The sequence below is a fragment of the Pseudophryne corroboree genome, chromosome 5 (assembly GCF_028390025.1).
Source record: "Pseudophryne corroboree isolate aPseCor3 chromosome 5, aPseCor3.hap2, whole genome shotgun sequence".
In the NCBI taxonomy this organism is placed as follows: domain Eukaryota; kingdom Metazoa; phylum Chordata; class Amphibia; order Anura; family Myobatrachidae; genus Pseudophryne; species Pseudophryne corroboree.
The window spans coordinates 31,265,893-31,282,374 of NC_086448.1; the positions used below are offsets into that span (position 1 = coordinate 31,265,893).

The 16,482-nt window shown below is 52.4% G+C and overlaps 1 protein-coding gene across 1 annotated transcript; it reads left to right on the plus strand.

Annotated features, from left to right (window-relative positions):
* The first annotated feature begins 9,344 nt into the window (after positions 1-9,344).
* Positions 9,345-15,868, plus strand: RPLP1 (ribosomal protein lateral stalk subunit P1). The gene is made up of 4 exons (XM_063921179.1): positions 9,345-9,558; positions 14,551-14,625; positions 15,466-15,577; positions 15,751-15,868. Exons 1-4 carry the CDS (start codon positions 9,487-9,489, stop codon positions 15,828-15,830), a joined length of 339 nt encoding a protein of 112 aa, XP_063777249.1. The 5' UTR covers positions 9,345-9,486; the 3' UTR covers positions 15,831-15,868.
* Positions 15,869-16,482: the final 614 nt, after the last annotated feature.

Below are 16,482 nucleotides of genomic sequence, written 5' to 3' on the forward strand. Positions count from 1 at the left end.
GTGCAGAAAACGGCACAACTGAAATCCTCCGTTGGGCCTTCCTGGCCTCACACCACGCAACATATTTTCGCCATAATGGTTTGCGGTCACTTCTTTCCTAGCTTTAATCAGCGTAGGGATGACTTCCTCCGGAATGCCCTTTTCCTTCAGGATCCGGCGTTCAACCGCCATGCCGTCAAACGCAGCCGCAGTAAGTCTTGGAACAGACAGGGCCCCTGCTGCAGCAGGTCCTGTCTGAGCGGCAGAGGCCATGGGTCCTCTGAGATCATTTTTTTGAAGTTCTGGGTACCAAGCTCTTCTTGGCCAATCCGGAACCACGAGTGTAGTTCTTACTCCTCTCCTTCTTATTATTCTCAGTACCTTGGGTATGAGAGGCAGAGGAGGGAACACATACACCGACTGGTACCCCCACGGTGTTACCAGAGCGTCCACAGCTATCGCCTGAGGGTCCCTTGACCCGGCGCAATATCTTTTTAGCTTTTTGTTGAGGCGGGACGCCATCATTTCCACCTGTGGCCTTTCCCAATGGTGTACCATCATTTGGAAGACTTCTGGATGAAGTCCCCACTCTCCCGGGTGGAGGTCGTGCCTGCTGAGAAAGTCTGCTTCCCAGTTGTCCACTCCGGGAATGAACACTGCTGACAGTGCTAACACATGATTTTCCGCCCATCGGAAAATCCTTGTGGCTTCTGCCATCGCCATCCTGCTTCTTGTGCTGCCCTGTTGGTTTACATGGGCGACCGCCGTGATGTTGTCTGACTGGATCAGCACCGGCTGGTGTTGAAGCAGGGGTCTAGCCTGACGTAGGGCATTGTGAATGGCCCTTAGTTCCAGAATATTTATGTGTAGGGAAGTCTCCTGACTCGACCATAGTCCTTGGAAGTTTCTTCCCTGTGTGACTGCCCCCCAGCCTCGAAGGCTGGCATCCGTGGTCACCAGGACCCAGTCCTGTATGCCAATCTGCGGCCCTCTAGAAGATGAGCACTCTGCAGCCACCACAACAGCGACACCCTGGCCCTTGGAGACAGGGTTATCAGCCGATGCATCTGAAGATGCGACCCGGACCACTTGTCCAACAGATCCCACTGGAAGATCCTTGCATGGAACCTGCCGAATGGAATTTCTTCGTAAGAAGCTACCATCTTTCCCAGGACTCGCGTGCATTGATGCACCGACACCTGTATTTGTTTTAGGAGGTCTCTGACTAGAGATGACAACTCCTTGGCCTTCTCCTCCGGGAGAAACACTTTTTCCTGTTCTGTGTCCAGAACCATACCCCGGAACAGTAGACGCGTCGTAGGAACCAGCTGCGACTTTGGAATATTCAGAATCCAGCCGTGCTGTTGTAGCACTTCACGAGATAGTGCTACTCCGACCAACAACTGCTCCCTGGACCTCGCCTTTATAAGGAGATCGTCCAAGTACGGGATAATTATAACTCCCTTTTTTCGAAGGAGTATCATCATTTCGGCCATTACCTTGGTAAATATCCTCGGTGCCGGGGACAGACCAACGGTAACGTCTGGAATTGGTAATGACAGTCCTGTACCACAATTTTGAGGTACTCCTGGTGAGGAGGGTAAATGGGGATATGCAGGTAAGCATCCTTGATGTCCAGTGATACCATGTAATCCCCTTCGTCCAGGCTTGCAATAACCGCCCTGAGCGATTCCATTTTGAACTTGAACCTTTGTATATAAGTGTTCAAGGATTTCAATTTTAGAATGGGTCTCACCAAACCGTCTGGTTTCGGTACCACAACCATTGTGGAATAGTAACCCCGGCCTTGTTGAAGGAGGGGTACCTTGATTATCACCTGCTGGAGTACAGCTTGTGAATTGCCGCCAGTACTTCCTCCCCTCAAGGGCAGCAGGCAAGGCTTGAGCGAGCCCACTGGTCGCTGAAGTTCCCGAGACACGCTCCCACCGCACCCGGCTCCACCTGTGGAGCCCCAGCGTCATGCGGTGGACTCAGAGGAAGCGGGGGAAGATTTTTGATCCTGGGAACTGGCTGTCTGGTGCAGCTTTTTCCTTCTTCCCTTGTCTCTGTGCAGAAAGGAAGCGCCTTTGACCCGCTTGCTTTTCTGAAGCCGAAAGGACTGTACCTGATAATACGGTGCTTTCTTAGGCTGTGAGGAAACCTGAGGTAAAATGTTTTCTTTCCCAGCTGTTGCTGTGGATACGAGGTCCCAGAGACCATCCCCAAACAATTCCTCACCCTTATAAGGCAGAATCTTCATGTGCCTTCTAAAGTCAGCATCGCCTGTCCACTGCCGGATCCCTAATACCCTCCTGGCAGAATGGACATTGCATTAATGCTGGATGTCAGCCGACAAATATCCCTCTGTGCATCCCTCATATATAAGACGTCTTTAATATGCTCTATGGTTAGCAAAATAGTATCCCTGTCTGACAGGGTAATAGACCACGGTGTAGCAGCACTATCCATGCTGAGGCAATTGCAGGTCTCAATATAGTACCTGAGTGTGTATATACAGACTTCAGGATAGCCTCCTGCTTTTTATCAGCAGGCTCCTTCAAAGTGGCCGTATCCTAAGACGGCAGTGCCACCTTTTTTGACAAACGTGTGAGCGCCTTATCCACCCTAGGGGATATCTCCCAACGTGACCTATCCTCTGGCGGGAAAGGGTACGCCATCAGTAACTTTTTAGAAATTACCAGTTTCTTATCGGGGGAACCCACGCTTCTTCACACACTTCATTCACTCATCTGATGGGGGAACAAAACACTGGCTGCTTTTTCTCCCCAAACATAAAACCCCTTTTTTGTGGTACTTGGGTTAATGTCAGAAATGTGTAACACATTTTTCATTGCCGAGATCATGTAACGGATGTACCTAGTGGATTGTGTATATGTCTCAACCTCGTCGACACTGGAGTCAGACTCCGTGTCGACATCTGTGTCTGCCATCTGAGGTAGCGGGCGTTTTTGAGCCCCTGATGGCCTTTGAGATGCCTGGGCAGGCGCGGGCTGAGAAGCCGGCTGTCCCACAGCTGTTACGTCATCCAGCCTTTTATGTAAGGAGTTGACACTGTCGGTTAATACCTTCCACCTATCCATCCACTCAGGTGTCGGCCCCGCAGGGGGTGACATCATATTTATCGGCATCTGCTCCGCCTCCACATAAGCCTCCTCATCAAACATGTCGACACAGCCGTACCGACACACCGCACACACACAGGGAATGCTCTGACTGAGGACAGGAGCCCCCAAAAACCCTTTGGGGAGACAGAGAGAGAGTATGCCAGCACACACCAGAGCGCTATACAGGTTGAGTATCCCATATCCAAATATTCCGAAATACGGACTTTTTTGAGTGAGAGTGAGATAGTGAAACCTTTGTTTTTTGATGGCTCAATGTACACAAACTTTGTTTAATACACAAAGTTATTAAAAATATTGTTTTAAATGACCTTTAGGCTGTGTGTATAAGGTGTATATGAAACATAAATGAATTGTGTGAATGTAGACACACTTTGTTTAATGCATAAAGTTATAAAAAATATTGTCTAAAATGACCTTCAGGCTGTGTGTATAAGGTGTATATGAAACATAAATGCATTCTGTGCTTAGATTTAGGTCCCATCACCATTATATCTCACTATGGTATGCAATTATTCCAAAATACGGAAAAATCCCATATCCAAAATTCCTCTGGTCCCAAGCATTTTGGATAAGGGATACTCAACCTGTATAATGCAGGGATTAACACTGTAACTGAGTGATTTTCCTTTATAGCTGCTTATATATATATATATATATATATATATATAGTGAAAAAAGGAGTCTGTGGCACTCAAGGTCTTATCCAAAAGTTGTTTGTATTTAAAACATCAAAAACAGGGACATCGACGTTTCGGGGATTTCAACCCCTTTTTCAAGATGTGTGGAAGCGTGTATAGACAAGTGAAAAAACTCACCTTAAATAGGAGAAAACCCACCGACCCAAGAGAAGTGCAGCCGCTCCGGAACCCGCCGTGGACGCCAAGCCGCGCAGAGTGATGACGCGTCAGCGCGTCAGAGAGGCGTTACGTGGACAGGTTGCTAAGCAACGTCTGGAAAACAATACACACCCGGAAAGAAGCCGCTGTGAAGTAAAGACCAAAAGAGTGAAATGAAATCACAGACAACCAACAGGATGTGGGCATGCAAAGGAACATGTGTATATACCGAAGTGCATGCTAATAGTAAAAATGAAGTAATGCAGCCCAAAGCTTGATGCGTAATAGGTTGCCCTGTGGAGAGGGTAGTCAAAGTGTAGGGATTACAAACATTCACAATGAGTCATGCATAACGGTATGGCTAGGGAGAGTACAACACTATAGTGTTACCGTACAGCTAATAGTGACTCCATAATACAATTCTATAATATGCTGGTAATACTAGTAATGTTAATGTCCGCATAGTACATATTACGGAAGTCTCTTAACCGAAGGTACTCCACACGATTCTCTCATTCAGGCCCGTGGGATGCATGGTGCCCAACTTAAAGATCCAAGTTGATTCCTTCTTTAAGAGCCAACCTTCCCTGTCACCTCCCCGTAAGGATTTAGGGACCTCGTCAATGATGATGTGTTTAAGGCCAGACAACGTGTGTTGAGCCTCAAAGAAATGTCTAGCTACAGGTTGATCAGAGGCTTTTCCAGACAGTGCTGCCTTGATCGCAGACCGGTGGAGGGCCATGCGTTCTCTTAGGGTCCTAATTGTTTTACCCACGTAGCACAGGCCACACGGGCAGATGATCAAATAGATGATGAATGTGGAAGTACATGTCACTGTGTGTCTGATGTAAATTTTTCTGTTGGTTAATGGCAACGTAAATACTGAACCTGTCAACATGTGGGTGCAAGTGGTGCAACCCAGACACCGATAGCAACCAGGTTTCTTAGAGATAAATGTGTCACTCCTGGGAACATCTGTAGGCTTGGGGAACTTGGAAATGTCAGTATGAACCAATAAATCGCGTAAATTGCGTCCCCTTCTATAGCTCATCATAGGAGTTTTATGTTTAAATGGTAGCTGCGGATCAGTGGACACTATGGGCCACAGTGCCCTGTTGGCTCGATTCAAAACGGGGCTAGAGGTGTCGTGAACAGTGATCCATGGTATTCTCTTCTCTAATGATTTTACCTTCGGTTGCATCAAACCACTGCGAGGCATTTTCAGCACCTCCCTCTTGGTTGCTTCCAAAGCAGAACAATCATAGCCTCTTGCTATGAATTTTAGTATAAGCTTGTCCAGCTCATTCTCTAAACTCTCAGGTTGATTGTGAATGCGAGCTATTCTGATCATCTGTGACCTGGGAAGTCCTTGCTTCAGAGGTCTTGGGTGATGGCTGTTGGCTTGTAGAAGGGTGTTTTTATCCGTTGGTTTATGGTAAACGCTTGTGCATAGTGTGCCATCTTGTATGGTAACCAAGACATCCAGGTAATTAATGGACGTAGCCGAAATCTGGTGGGTGATTTTTATAGGAGATGGTCTTGCGTTGATGGAGGACAACAACTTGTCAAGCTGAGCCTCACTCCCTGTCCATATGATGAACAGGTCATCAATGTACCTGGTAAAGAGTGCTATATATGCTGACAGCTCATCATCTTGGAAAAACATCTTAACCTCCTCCTTCAGCATGTAGACATTGGCGTATGACGGATGATGTTTTAAATACAAACAACTTTTGGATAAGACCTTGAGTGCCACAGACTCCTTTTTTCACTATTGTCTTCGATACTGGAGGCACCGGGGCAGAATTTGGACTACAAACAGAGTGCCGGGCTTATCTTTCAATATATATATATATATATATATATATATATATATATATATATATATACTGCTGCACCTAAATTTAGTGCCCCCCCCCCTCTCTTTTTTACCCTTTGTAGTCTTGAAACTGCAGGGGAGAGCCTGGGAGCGATCCTTCCAGCGGAGCTGTGAGGGAAAAATGGTGCCAGTGTGCTGAGGGAGATAGCCCCGCCCCTTTTTCGGCGGGCTTCTCTTGCTTTTTTATGGATTCTGGCAGGGGTATTTATCACATATATAGTCTCTATGACTATATATTGTGATTTTTTTGCCAGCCAAGGTGTTAATATTGCTGCTCAGGGCGCCCCCCCCCCCAGCGCCCTGCACCCATCAGTGACCGGAGTGTGAGGTGTGCATGAGGAGCAATGGCGCACAGCTGCAGTGCTGTGCGCTACCTTGTTGAAGACCGAAGTCTTCTGCCGCCGATTTTCAGGACCATCTTCTTGCTTCTGGCTCTGTAAGGGGGACGGTGGCGCGGCTCCGGGACCGGACAATCGAGGCTGGGCCTGTGTTCGATCCCTCTGGAGCTAATGGTGTCCAGTAGCCTAAGAAGCCCAAGCTAGCTGCAAGCAGGTAGGTTCGCTTCTTCTCCCCTTAGTCCCTCGCTGCAGTGAGCCTGTTGCCAGCAGATCTCACTGAAAATAAAAAACCTAAAATATACTTTCTTTTCTAGGAGCTCCGGAGAGCCCCTAGTGTGCATCCAGCTCAGCCGGGCACAAGATTCTAACTGAAGTCTGGACTCTGGAGGAGGGTCATAGTGGGAGGAGCCAGTGCACACCAGGTAGACCTAAAGCTTTCTTTAGTTGTGCCCAGTCTCCTGCGGAGCCGCTATTCCCCATGGTCCTTACGGATTTCCCAGCATCCACTAGAACGTCAGAGAAATATCAATCTGCTCCCATTGTAGTCAGTCAGCATATACTTTTTACTGCGTCTATTGTAAGGGTTGATTCTATATCGGAGTGGGAGAAGGGAGCTTCTGGCGTATCTAGGGGAGGAGACATGGCCGAACAGGGTACCCGAAAAGTACCCTCGCGGGCTCGCTTCCCTCGCCACGTTTCGAGCTCGGTAACCTGATTACTAAAGGTAATAGTTGGTGGTAGGGATGGACATCGATGGTCGATGTTTCCGAACCATCGATGTTTTCGTTTCGATGGTAGTGTTTTTAGCATTTAATGGTGCCCTCCCGATGTTTTTCACCATCGAATGATAGTCATTCGATGTTCTTCCGATGGTGGCTTGTTTTTTTCTAATTCCAAATAGCTATGCTTCCTCTTGCTGCTGTGTCTATCAGGGAAACTTCCTAAGTCCATTGGAGGCTGTCTGTTTCAGACATGAGCCTGCTCAGCCAGACCCCTCACCCCCTCCCCTCTCTAGGCTGCTGCTAGGCAACAGGGCCCACTGCAAGCTCTGATTGGCTCTCACTGACTCAGAGAGCCAATCAGATCCCAGACCTTACCCTGCAGCAGCAGAAGCCACAGACACTCGGAGCTCAGGAGGATTCAGAGGAGACAGAGTGGCCTCACTGATATTTATATCACTCCAGCTATACACCACCATTGATCAGATTCAGGGGGAATAATTTAGGAGGGCTATGGACAAAGTCCTTGCTTGAGTATGTTTTGGACTGTGGGAAAAACCAAGAGAAAACACAAAACCATGGAAAGAACATACAAACTCCACACCATAATCATCGGAATTGGTCCCATGTGAGACAGCAAAGCAAACCGTGCACTGAGCAAGTTGCCATCCACATTATTGTAAGAAATTCCCAGCCGGTACGCCGTACCACCGGGTCGTCCACAATACTGCATTCCGCTGGCTTCGTTCTGTGTGAGGGGAGGAGAGCGCAGCGCAGTGCCTCTCCTGCCCCTCAATTCTCTTGGATGCCCAGTCTCACTCTCCAACGGCGGCGGCGCGGTCAATCTGAATAAGGCACCGGTTTACTAGCCAATCAGAGCTTATGGACCGGCAGCCGCGGCTCCTGATTGGCTGCCGGTCCGCGAGCTCTGATTGGCTAACAAACCGGCGCATCATTTCAGATAGACCCCGCCGCCGTTGGATAGTGAGACCGGGCATCAAAGAGAATTGAGGGGCAAGAGAGACACTATGCTACGCTCTCCTCCCCTCACATAGAAGAAACAGCCAGCGGTAAGGGGTGGGGGGCAATGAGCACACAGTGGGACAATGTATATCTGCCACAGGGGGGGCATTGTATATCTGACACAGTGGGGGCATTGTATATCTGACACAGTGGGGGCATTGTATATCTGACACAGTGGGGGCATTGCATATCTGGCACTGTGGGGGCATTGCATATCTGGCACTGTGGGGGCATTGCATATCTGGCACTGTGGGGGCATTGCATATCTGGCACTGTGGGGGCAATGCATATCTGGCACTGTGGGGGCAATGCATATCTGGCACTGTGGGGGCAATGTATATCTGGCACTGTGGGGGCATTGCATATCTGGCACTGTGGGGGCATTGCATATCTGGCACAGTGGGGGCATTGCATATCTGGCACAGTGGGGGCATTGCATATCTGGCACAGTGGGGACATTGCATATCTGGCACAGTGGGGGCATTGTATATCTGGCACAGTGCAATGTATATCTGGCACAGTGGGGGCAATGTATCTCTGGCACAGTGGGGGCATTGTATATCTGGCACAGTGGGGGCATTGTATCTCTGGCACTGTGGGGGCATTGTATATCTGGCACAGTGGGGGCATTGTATCTCTGGCACTGTGGGGGCAGTGTATATCTGGCACAGTGGGGGCAGTGTATCTCTTGCACTGTGGGGGCATTGTATATTTGGCACTGAGGGGGCAATGTTACTTCATCATTGGGCATTGTGTGTGTATATTATATATGTATATTATACACACAATGTCCAGTGATAAAGTAATATGTTGCTCAGATTCTGGCCCTGCCCCCGATCCCAATTCCCACATTGCAAACGAAAATACAGGCTTTTGCGCATGAACTAGTCATATAAATAGTTTTCACCATCTAATACTTTTGATGTGATGGTTAGTAACCATTGCATCGAAAGTTTCAATGGTAGAACATTGCCATCATATGATGGTTTGCTTTCGATGTCCATCCCTAGTTGGTGGCGTGGATAGTAGAGCAACTGTCCCGCTGGCCTAGCTCCTCCCCCTTGTGTCGTGGCTCCTCCCCCTGACGGAAAAGGTCCCTTGGCCACTTGGATCTAGCTTCAACCCTATTGTAAGCGCGTGTTTCCCTGTCTCTGTGTATATATAAATAAAGCTGTGAGAGGTCGAAGAAGAGGTGGGCGTTCCCTGTGTGTGAGTGACAGCCCATTGGGCGTTACCCGGTGCGTGAGTGATAGCACATTGAACGTTCCCCGGTGTGTGAGCGACCTCCTATTGGGCGTTCCTCGTCATGAGTGAGCGACAGCCCATTGGGCGTTACTTGGTGTGTGAGTGACAGCCCATTGGGCGTTTCTCGGTGTGAGTGACACTACACTGGGCGGGCCCCAGATCGGGTATAAGAGGCCCCGGTGGTGGCCCCGCCCCCTCTCTCCCCGTGTGACTGTGAGGTGCTCGGTTCTTCTGTGGAAGCTAAGGCCTGATCTCCATCCGGCGACTAGCACCCTCCTGTCCAGCCATCCGTCCCCGGCACCGCGCTCCTCGTACCCAGCCATGGCCTCCGTCTCCGAGCTCGCCTGTATCTACTCCGCGCTCATCCTCTACGACGATGATATCACCATCACGGTGAGGAGGGGGGGAGAAGATGGCGGCGGGAGGGGGAAGATGGCGGCGCTGGCGGCCCGCGTGGATCCCAGCTTGTGCTAGTCACTGACTAACGTTATATATGGGGGTGATGGGGTACTACAGGTGCCAGCGTGCCTGCCAGCTACTGCTAGTCTGCCTGATGGGGTACTACAGGTGCCAGCATGCCCGCCAGCCAGTGATCAATGTCAGGCCTGTGACTGGTTGGGTAATACACCGCTTGAAGAAAAATGACTTCACAGAAGGGGTAGTGGACAGGTGGCATCGCCTCCCATCAGAGGTGGTAGAGGCTCAGGCAGTAGAGCAGTGTAGTGTGCATGGGATAGACACAGGGATCTCTATAGGGTTGGGGTTATGAAGGGGCGGACTAGACGGGCCAGGTGGCTCTTACCTGTTACATGTACCAGTATCCCTGCCAGCTAGAGTTACTGATAGGAGTCTGACCTGGCTGCTGTGGTACTACACATACCAGCATGCCTACCAACTAGAGCTAGTCAGTGACCCGAAGGCTGAGGTAGACATCCTGTGGTACTGGTCCCTCACGTTGGAGTATCCTGTCACTTGTAGTTCCCTGGGAGCTGTCTCGGCTACAGGCTGTGACGTGAGGTCACTACATGCAGTAGTGAGCCCCCTGTGCCCCGGCTGCTGGGGCTGTTATGTACAGTGGTACCCCGGGGTACAGGCCTCTGCTCTGGTTACATGTGGTCTCTCTGGCAGCCGCAGCACATGGTCTGTCTCCAGTACGGCGCTGTTCTCCTATACGCTGCTAGTGTCTGCCTACATGCGGGCGTTTGGATAGATACAGGCTGCGTGGCATTTCCTGCAGGTCCAGCGGTGATTCTGGTTATAATGCAGCACAGTACCAGGTGACACATGGGTCGGGGTGATGCAGCGCAGTACCAGGTGACACACGGGTTGGAGGTGACACGCGGGTCTGGGGGATGCGGCACAGTACCAGGTGACACACGGCTCGAGGTGATGCTGTGCAGTACCAGGTGACACGCGGGTCTGGGGGATGCGGCACAGTACCAGGTGACATGCGGGTCTGGGGGATGCGGCACAGTACCAGGTGACACACGGGTCGGGGTGAAGCAGCGCAGTACCAGGTGACACGCGGTTCGGGGTGATGCAGCACAGTACCAGGTGACACACGGGTCGGGTAATGCAGCGCAGTTCCAGGTGACATGTGGGTCGGGGTGATGCAGCGAAATACCAGGTGACACACGGGTCGGGGTGTGACACGTGGGTCTGGGGAAGGCGGCGCAGTACCAGGTGACACACGGGTTGGGGGTGACACGCGAGTCTGGGGGATGCGGCATAGTACCAGGTGACACACACACACACGGGTCGGGGTGATGCAGCACAGTACCAGGTTGACACACTGGTCGGGGTAATGCAGCGCAGTACCAGGTGACGCACGGGTCTGGGGGATGCGGCACAGTACTAGGTGACACGTGGGTGGGGGTGATGCAGCGCAATACCAGGTGACACGCGGGTCTGGGGGATGTGGCACAGTACCAGGTGACACACGGGTCGGGGGTGTGACACGTGGGTCTGGGGAATGCGGCACAGTACCAGGTGACACGCGGGTCGGGGTGATGCAGCGCAGTACCAGGTGACACGCGGGTCTGGGGGATGCGGCATAGTACCAGGTGACACACACACACACGGGTCGGGGTGATGCAGCACAGTACCAGGTTGACACACTGGTCGGGGTAATGCAGCGCAGTACCAGGTGAAACACTGGTCTGGGGGATGCGGCACAGTACTAGGTGACACGTGGGTGGGGGTGATGCAGCGCAATACCAGGTGACACGCGGGTCTGGGGGATGCGGCACAGTACCAGGTGACACACGGGTCGGGGGTGTGACACGTGGGTCTGGGGAATGCGGCACAGTACCAGGTGACACACGTGTCGGGGTGAAGCAGCGCAGTACCAGGTGACACACGGGTCGGGGTAATGCAGCGCAGTACCAGGTGACACGGGTTGGGGGGTGACACGCGGGTCTGGGGGATGCGGCACAGTACCAGGTGACACGTGGATCGGGGTGATGCAGCGCAATACCAGGTGACACGCGGGTCTGGGGGATGCGGCACAGTACCAGGTGACACACGGGTCGGGGTGAAGCAGCGCAGTACCAGGTGACACACGGTTCGGGGTGATGCAGCACAGTACCACACACGGGTTGGGGTGATGCAGCACAGTACCAGGTGACACACGGGTCGGGGTGAAGCAGCGGGGTGATGCAGCACAGTACCAGGTGACACACGGGTCGGGGTAATGCAGCGCAGTACCAGGTGACACACGGGTTGGGGGTGACACGCGGGTCTGGGGGATGCGGCACAGTACCAGGTGACACGCGGGTCGAGGGGATGCTGTGCAGTACCAGGTGACTTGCGGGTCGGGGTGATGCAGCGCAGTACCAGGTGACACGCGGGTCTGGGGGGTGCGGCACAGTACCAGGTGACACACGGGTCGGGGTGAAGCAGCGCCGTACCAGGTTGACACACGGGTCGGGAGGAAGCAGCGTAGAACCAGGTTGACACACGGGTCGCGGTGAAGCAGCGCAGTGCCAGGTGACACGTGGGTCTGGGGAATGCGGCACAGTACCAGGTGACACGCGTGTCGGGGTGAAGCAGCGCAGTACCAGGTGACACGGGTTGGGGGTGACACGCAGGTCTGGGGGATACGGCACAGTACCAGGTGACATGTGGGTCGGGGTGATGCAGCGCAATACCAGGTGACACGCGGGTCTGGGGGATGCGGCACAGTACCAGGTGACACACGGGTCGGGGTGAAGCAGCGCAGTACCAGGTGACACACAGTTCGGGGTGATGCAGCACAGTACCAGGTGACACACGGGTCGGGGTGATGCAGCACAGTACCACACACGGGTTGGGGTGATGCAGCACAGTACCAGGTGACACACGGGTCGGGGTGAAGCAGCGCAGTACCACACACAGGTTGGGGTGATGCAGCACAGTACCAGGTGACACACGGGTCGGGGTAATGCAGCGCAGTACCAGGTGACACACGGGTTGGGTGTGACACGCGGGTCTGGGGGATGCGGCACAGTACCAGGTGACACGCGTGTCAGGGTGAAGCAGCGCAGTACCAGGAAACACACGGGTCGGGGTGATGCAGCACAGTACCAGGTGACACACGGGTTGGGGTAATGCAGCGCAGTACCAGGTGACACACGGGTTGGGGGTGACACGCGGGTCTGGGGGATGCGGCACAGTACCAGGTGACACGTGGGTCGGGGTTATGCGGCGCAATACCAGGTGACACGTGGGTCTGGGGGATGCGGCACAGTACCAAGTGACACGGGTCGGGGTAATGCAGCGCAGTACCAGGTGACACGCGGGTCTGGGGGATGCAGCGTAGTACCAGGTGACACAGGGGTCGAGGTGATGCTGTGCAGTACCAGGTGACGCACGGGTCGGGGGTGTGACACGTGGGTCTGGGGAATGCGGCACAGTACCAGGTGACACGCGGGTCGGGGTGAAGCAGCGCAATACCAGGTGACACACGGGTCGGGGGTGTGTGACGTGGGTCTGGGGAATGCGGCACAGTACCAGGTGACACGCGGGTCGGGGTGAAGCAGCGCAGTACCAGGTGACACACGGGTCGGGGGTGTGTGACGTGGGTCTGGGGAATGCGGCACAGTACCAGGTGACACGCGGGTCGGGGTGAAGCAGCGCAGTACCAGGTGACACACGGGTCGGGGGTGTGTGACGTGGTTCTGGGGAATACGGCACAGTACCAGGTGACACGCGGGTCGGGGTGATGCAGCACAGTACCTGGTGACACACGGGTCGGGGTGATGCAGCACAGTACCTGGTGACACACGGGTCGGGGTGATGCAGCACAGTACCTGGTGACACACGGGTCGGGGTGATGCAGCACAGTACCTGGTGACACACGGGTCGGGGTGATGCTGTGCAGTACCAGGTGACACGCGGGTCGGGGTGAAGCAGCGCAGTACCAGGTGACACACGGGTCGGGGGTGTGACACGTGGGTCTGGGGAATGCGGCACAGTACCATGTGACACGTGGGTCGGGGTGATGCAGCACAGTAAGTAGTTAGATGCTGGAAAATCACGTGTTGCAGGGATATAGTCCCATGCACTAACGCAGAATTAACCCTCACGGTGCCGTGGCCTGGCACCTGCACTGAGATAAATGGCTGCGTATAGGCCTGTCCCATTGCTGTCATAGTATTGGTGCTGTTAGGTTTGTAGCATGGGTTCCCTGTTTGTACACAGAGCTGGCGCACCAGTACATGAAACACAAGATGACAACACACGGTGTGCGGGTTACATGTATAAATGTCACGGCTGAGGACATGTGACTGATGTGTCCAGCTCTGCAGTGCCTCAGACCGCCACGTGTCTGTAAATGATACCGGGTGCTCTGTATGGATAATGCATGTTCCTGGGTCACAGCTGTTGTGAAACTACACATCCCAGCATGCCCTGCCACAGTTTAATTCCCTAACTGTACTCTGTCCTGCATCATGTGTGGGGCTCACAGCAGATCTTGCATCAGAGCAATGTGCGGCCTGAAGTCAGGTTGTAGTGACAGCACTGCCACCTCCATCCCTTGGGTCCTGTGTGTGAGGGGGGGGGGTCAGTGTTTGCATCGCATGCGCTGGTATAGACAGGGTGGAGGTGCTTTCTGGTGAGGCCTAATGTATGCCTATGATCGGATCAGCCATGTTTCATGGTTTAGCCCCATAAGTCGGGATCCCTACGTGTGATACTTGATAGTAACTGGTGTCTGGGTGTTGGGTTGCGCCGCTCGGAGCAGCATGTATGTAGCACGTGGACAGAACATGCTCATTTTGCGGTGTTCATGTGATTGTCTGCAGTTTCTCCGATGCTACCCTAATACAGCATTACACTCGCAGCAATACTGTCCTTATATTGTGATGTATCACAGGTGACATGTCCCTTTTTCCCTACCTACAGGAGGACAAGATCATTACACTCATCAAGACAGCGGGTGTCAGCATAGAGCCCTTCTGGCCAAGTCTGTTTGCCAAGGTAAGTCGCCATCATGTATAACCAGCAACGTTGCTCAGGCCACTTACTGAACGAGTGTGACACTTGGATGGATTGTAGGGAAGTGGACGGTACGGGGAAGTGCTGGTCGCCTGGTCTATAGCAGACAAGGCTGTAGTGGGATCTGTACGTAAAGCAGACGCTGTCACCTGAAGTGGGTGATGATGGGCAGGTTACTCCTTTCCGTGTCTCGGCACAGTCTGGCTTCTCCAGGCGTTTTCTCCCTGGTGAGAAACCACATTTGCGTAGTAGGTGGAGTTACACCCGCGTGACATCTCTGCAGTGGCTACCGAATCCGTCAGACCTTTTCACAGAGTTTTCTGATCTGTGGAATGTCCCACTCATTACCCCCAGCCACCCCTGCCTTGTTACTCAAACTGCAGCGGCCCCTCTCAGGCCCCCAGTCTATGGGGTCTATTCAATTGATGTCTGATCCTTTCTGACGGAAAGGATCCGACATTTTAGTATTCAATTTGCGGCCAAATTCAACAGGTTTTTCATTTAGAGTCTGACATTAGTCTGAAACGGAGCTAAAGCCTGTCTGATTTGGCCGTGAATCCGACAGAACGCGTGAATCCGCCGATCCATTTGTTTTCCGACCAGTCGGAATTTCTAACTTGTTGGATAAACGCAGTTTGATTGAATAGGTCGAATCTGGATTCGATCCTAAGTTGTTGGAAACTGCCGTTTTTCCGACAAGTTGGGAATTCCGACTTGAATTGAGTAGACCCCTTAGTGGTAGGGCTGTGTGACAGCAGCGTCGGCAGTGGGTTATGGAGTGTCCCAGTGTAATCCCAGCTGCCTTTCCTGTTCCCTCTGCAGGCTCTCAACAACATTAGCATCGGCAGCCTGATCTGCAACGTTGGAGCCGGTGGCGGCGCTCCGGCCGCTGGAGCTGCTCCTGCTGCACCGGCCGCTGCTGGTGCTGCTCCAGGTAATCTTATTGAATTGTTGCAAATGCTCTGCTCTTGGCATGAGCGGCTGCAGCGTTTATCTATTGCGGTTACCTTTCTGTAGGGGGGGGGGGGGATAGGGGGTTGCGGTCCTGATGGGTGTGAGGGGCTCCCATTGAGTATCTCACTCAGGGTAACCATTTGTGTCTTGCAGTTGAAGAGAAGAAAAAGGAGGAAGAGAAGGAGGAGTCTGAGGAATCTGATGACGACATGGGATTCGGGCTCTTTGACTAAATTTTGTAAGAGGACTTGTAATAAAGAGAGTATCTCTATTTCCATGGTACTTGTGTGTGCGGGGTAATAACACTGACCAGGGTACATACAACATACACACACGGGATGTGTACTACCTGATGCACATTATTTACCATTGCGGCAATGCTGTAATAAGTAGAATGTCACCGTGAAGGTTGTAGACACTTGTCCCCAGTGAAGTGGGTGTTTAATGGGAGCAGGGATGTGGATTATCTCCACGGTGATACATTCTTATGTATGTGACAATCTTACAGGATGATGACTCCAATAAGCTAGTGTCCGGTGTCTCCAGGCATTCTCCTATTGTCTGAGTGATGTGTGGTCCCATATTGCTTGGGTTTCTTTGCACCACTGTGGGACATGAGAAAGTGAGGGGCTTCCTGCAGGGTTCTTACAAGAACTTGCGTCTCCCAGTATCTGCCCCGATTTTCTCACTTGCCATTCACATTTGTGAAATACAAAGTAATGAATCTGGATGTAGGTAACCGCTTACTATAACCATAAGGGAATGCCCATCTGCGCCTTGTATAAAGCGCTGTGCTCTTGGAGTGTGTGACTCCTCCCTATGTGCAGGACAGGTGCCTGGTACAGAGGTGTGTTAGCTGACAGGTGCAGCCTTACCTGTACTCTC

Coding starts and splice junctions, on each gene's coding strand:
- RPLP1 (XM_063921179.1), top strand. CDS start 9,487: ATGGCCTCCGTCTCCGAGCTCGCCTGTATCTACTCCGCGCTCATCCTC. Junction 9,559..14,550: donor ACGATGATATCACCATCACG/GTGAGGAGGGGG, acceptor CCCTACCTACAG/GAGGACAAGATCATTACACT. Junction 15,578..15,750: donor CGCTGCTGGTGCTGCTCCAG/GTAATCTTATTG, acceptor TGTGTCTTGCAG/TTGAAGAGAAGAAAAAGGAG.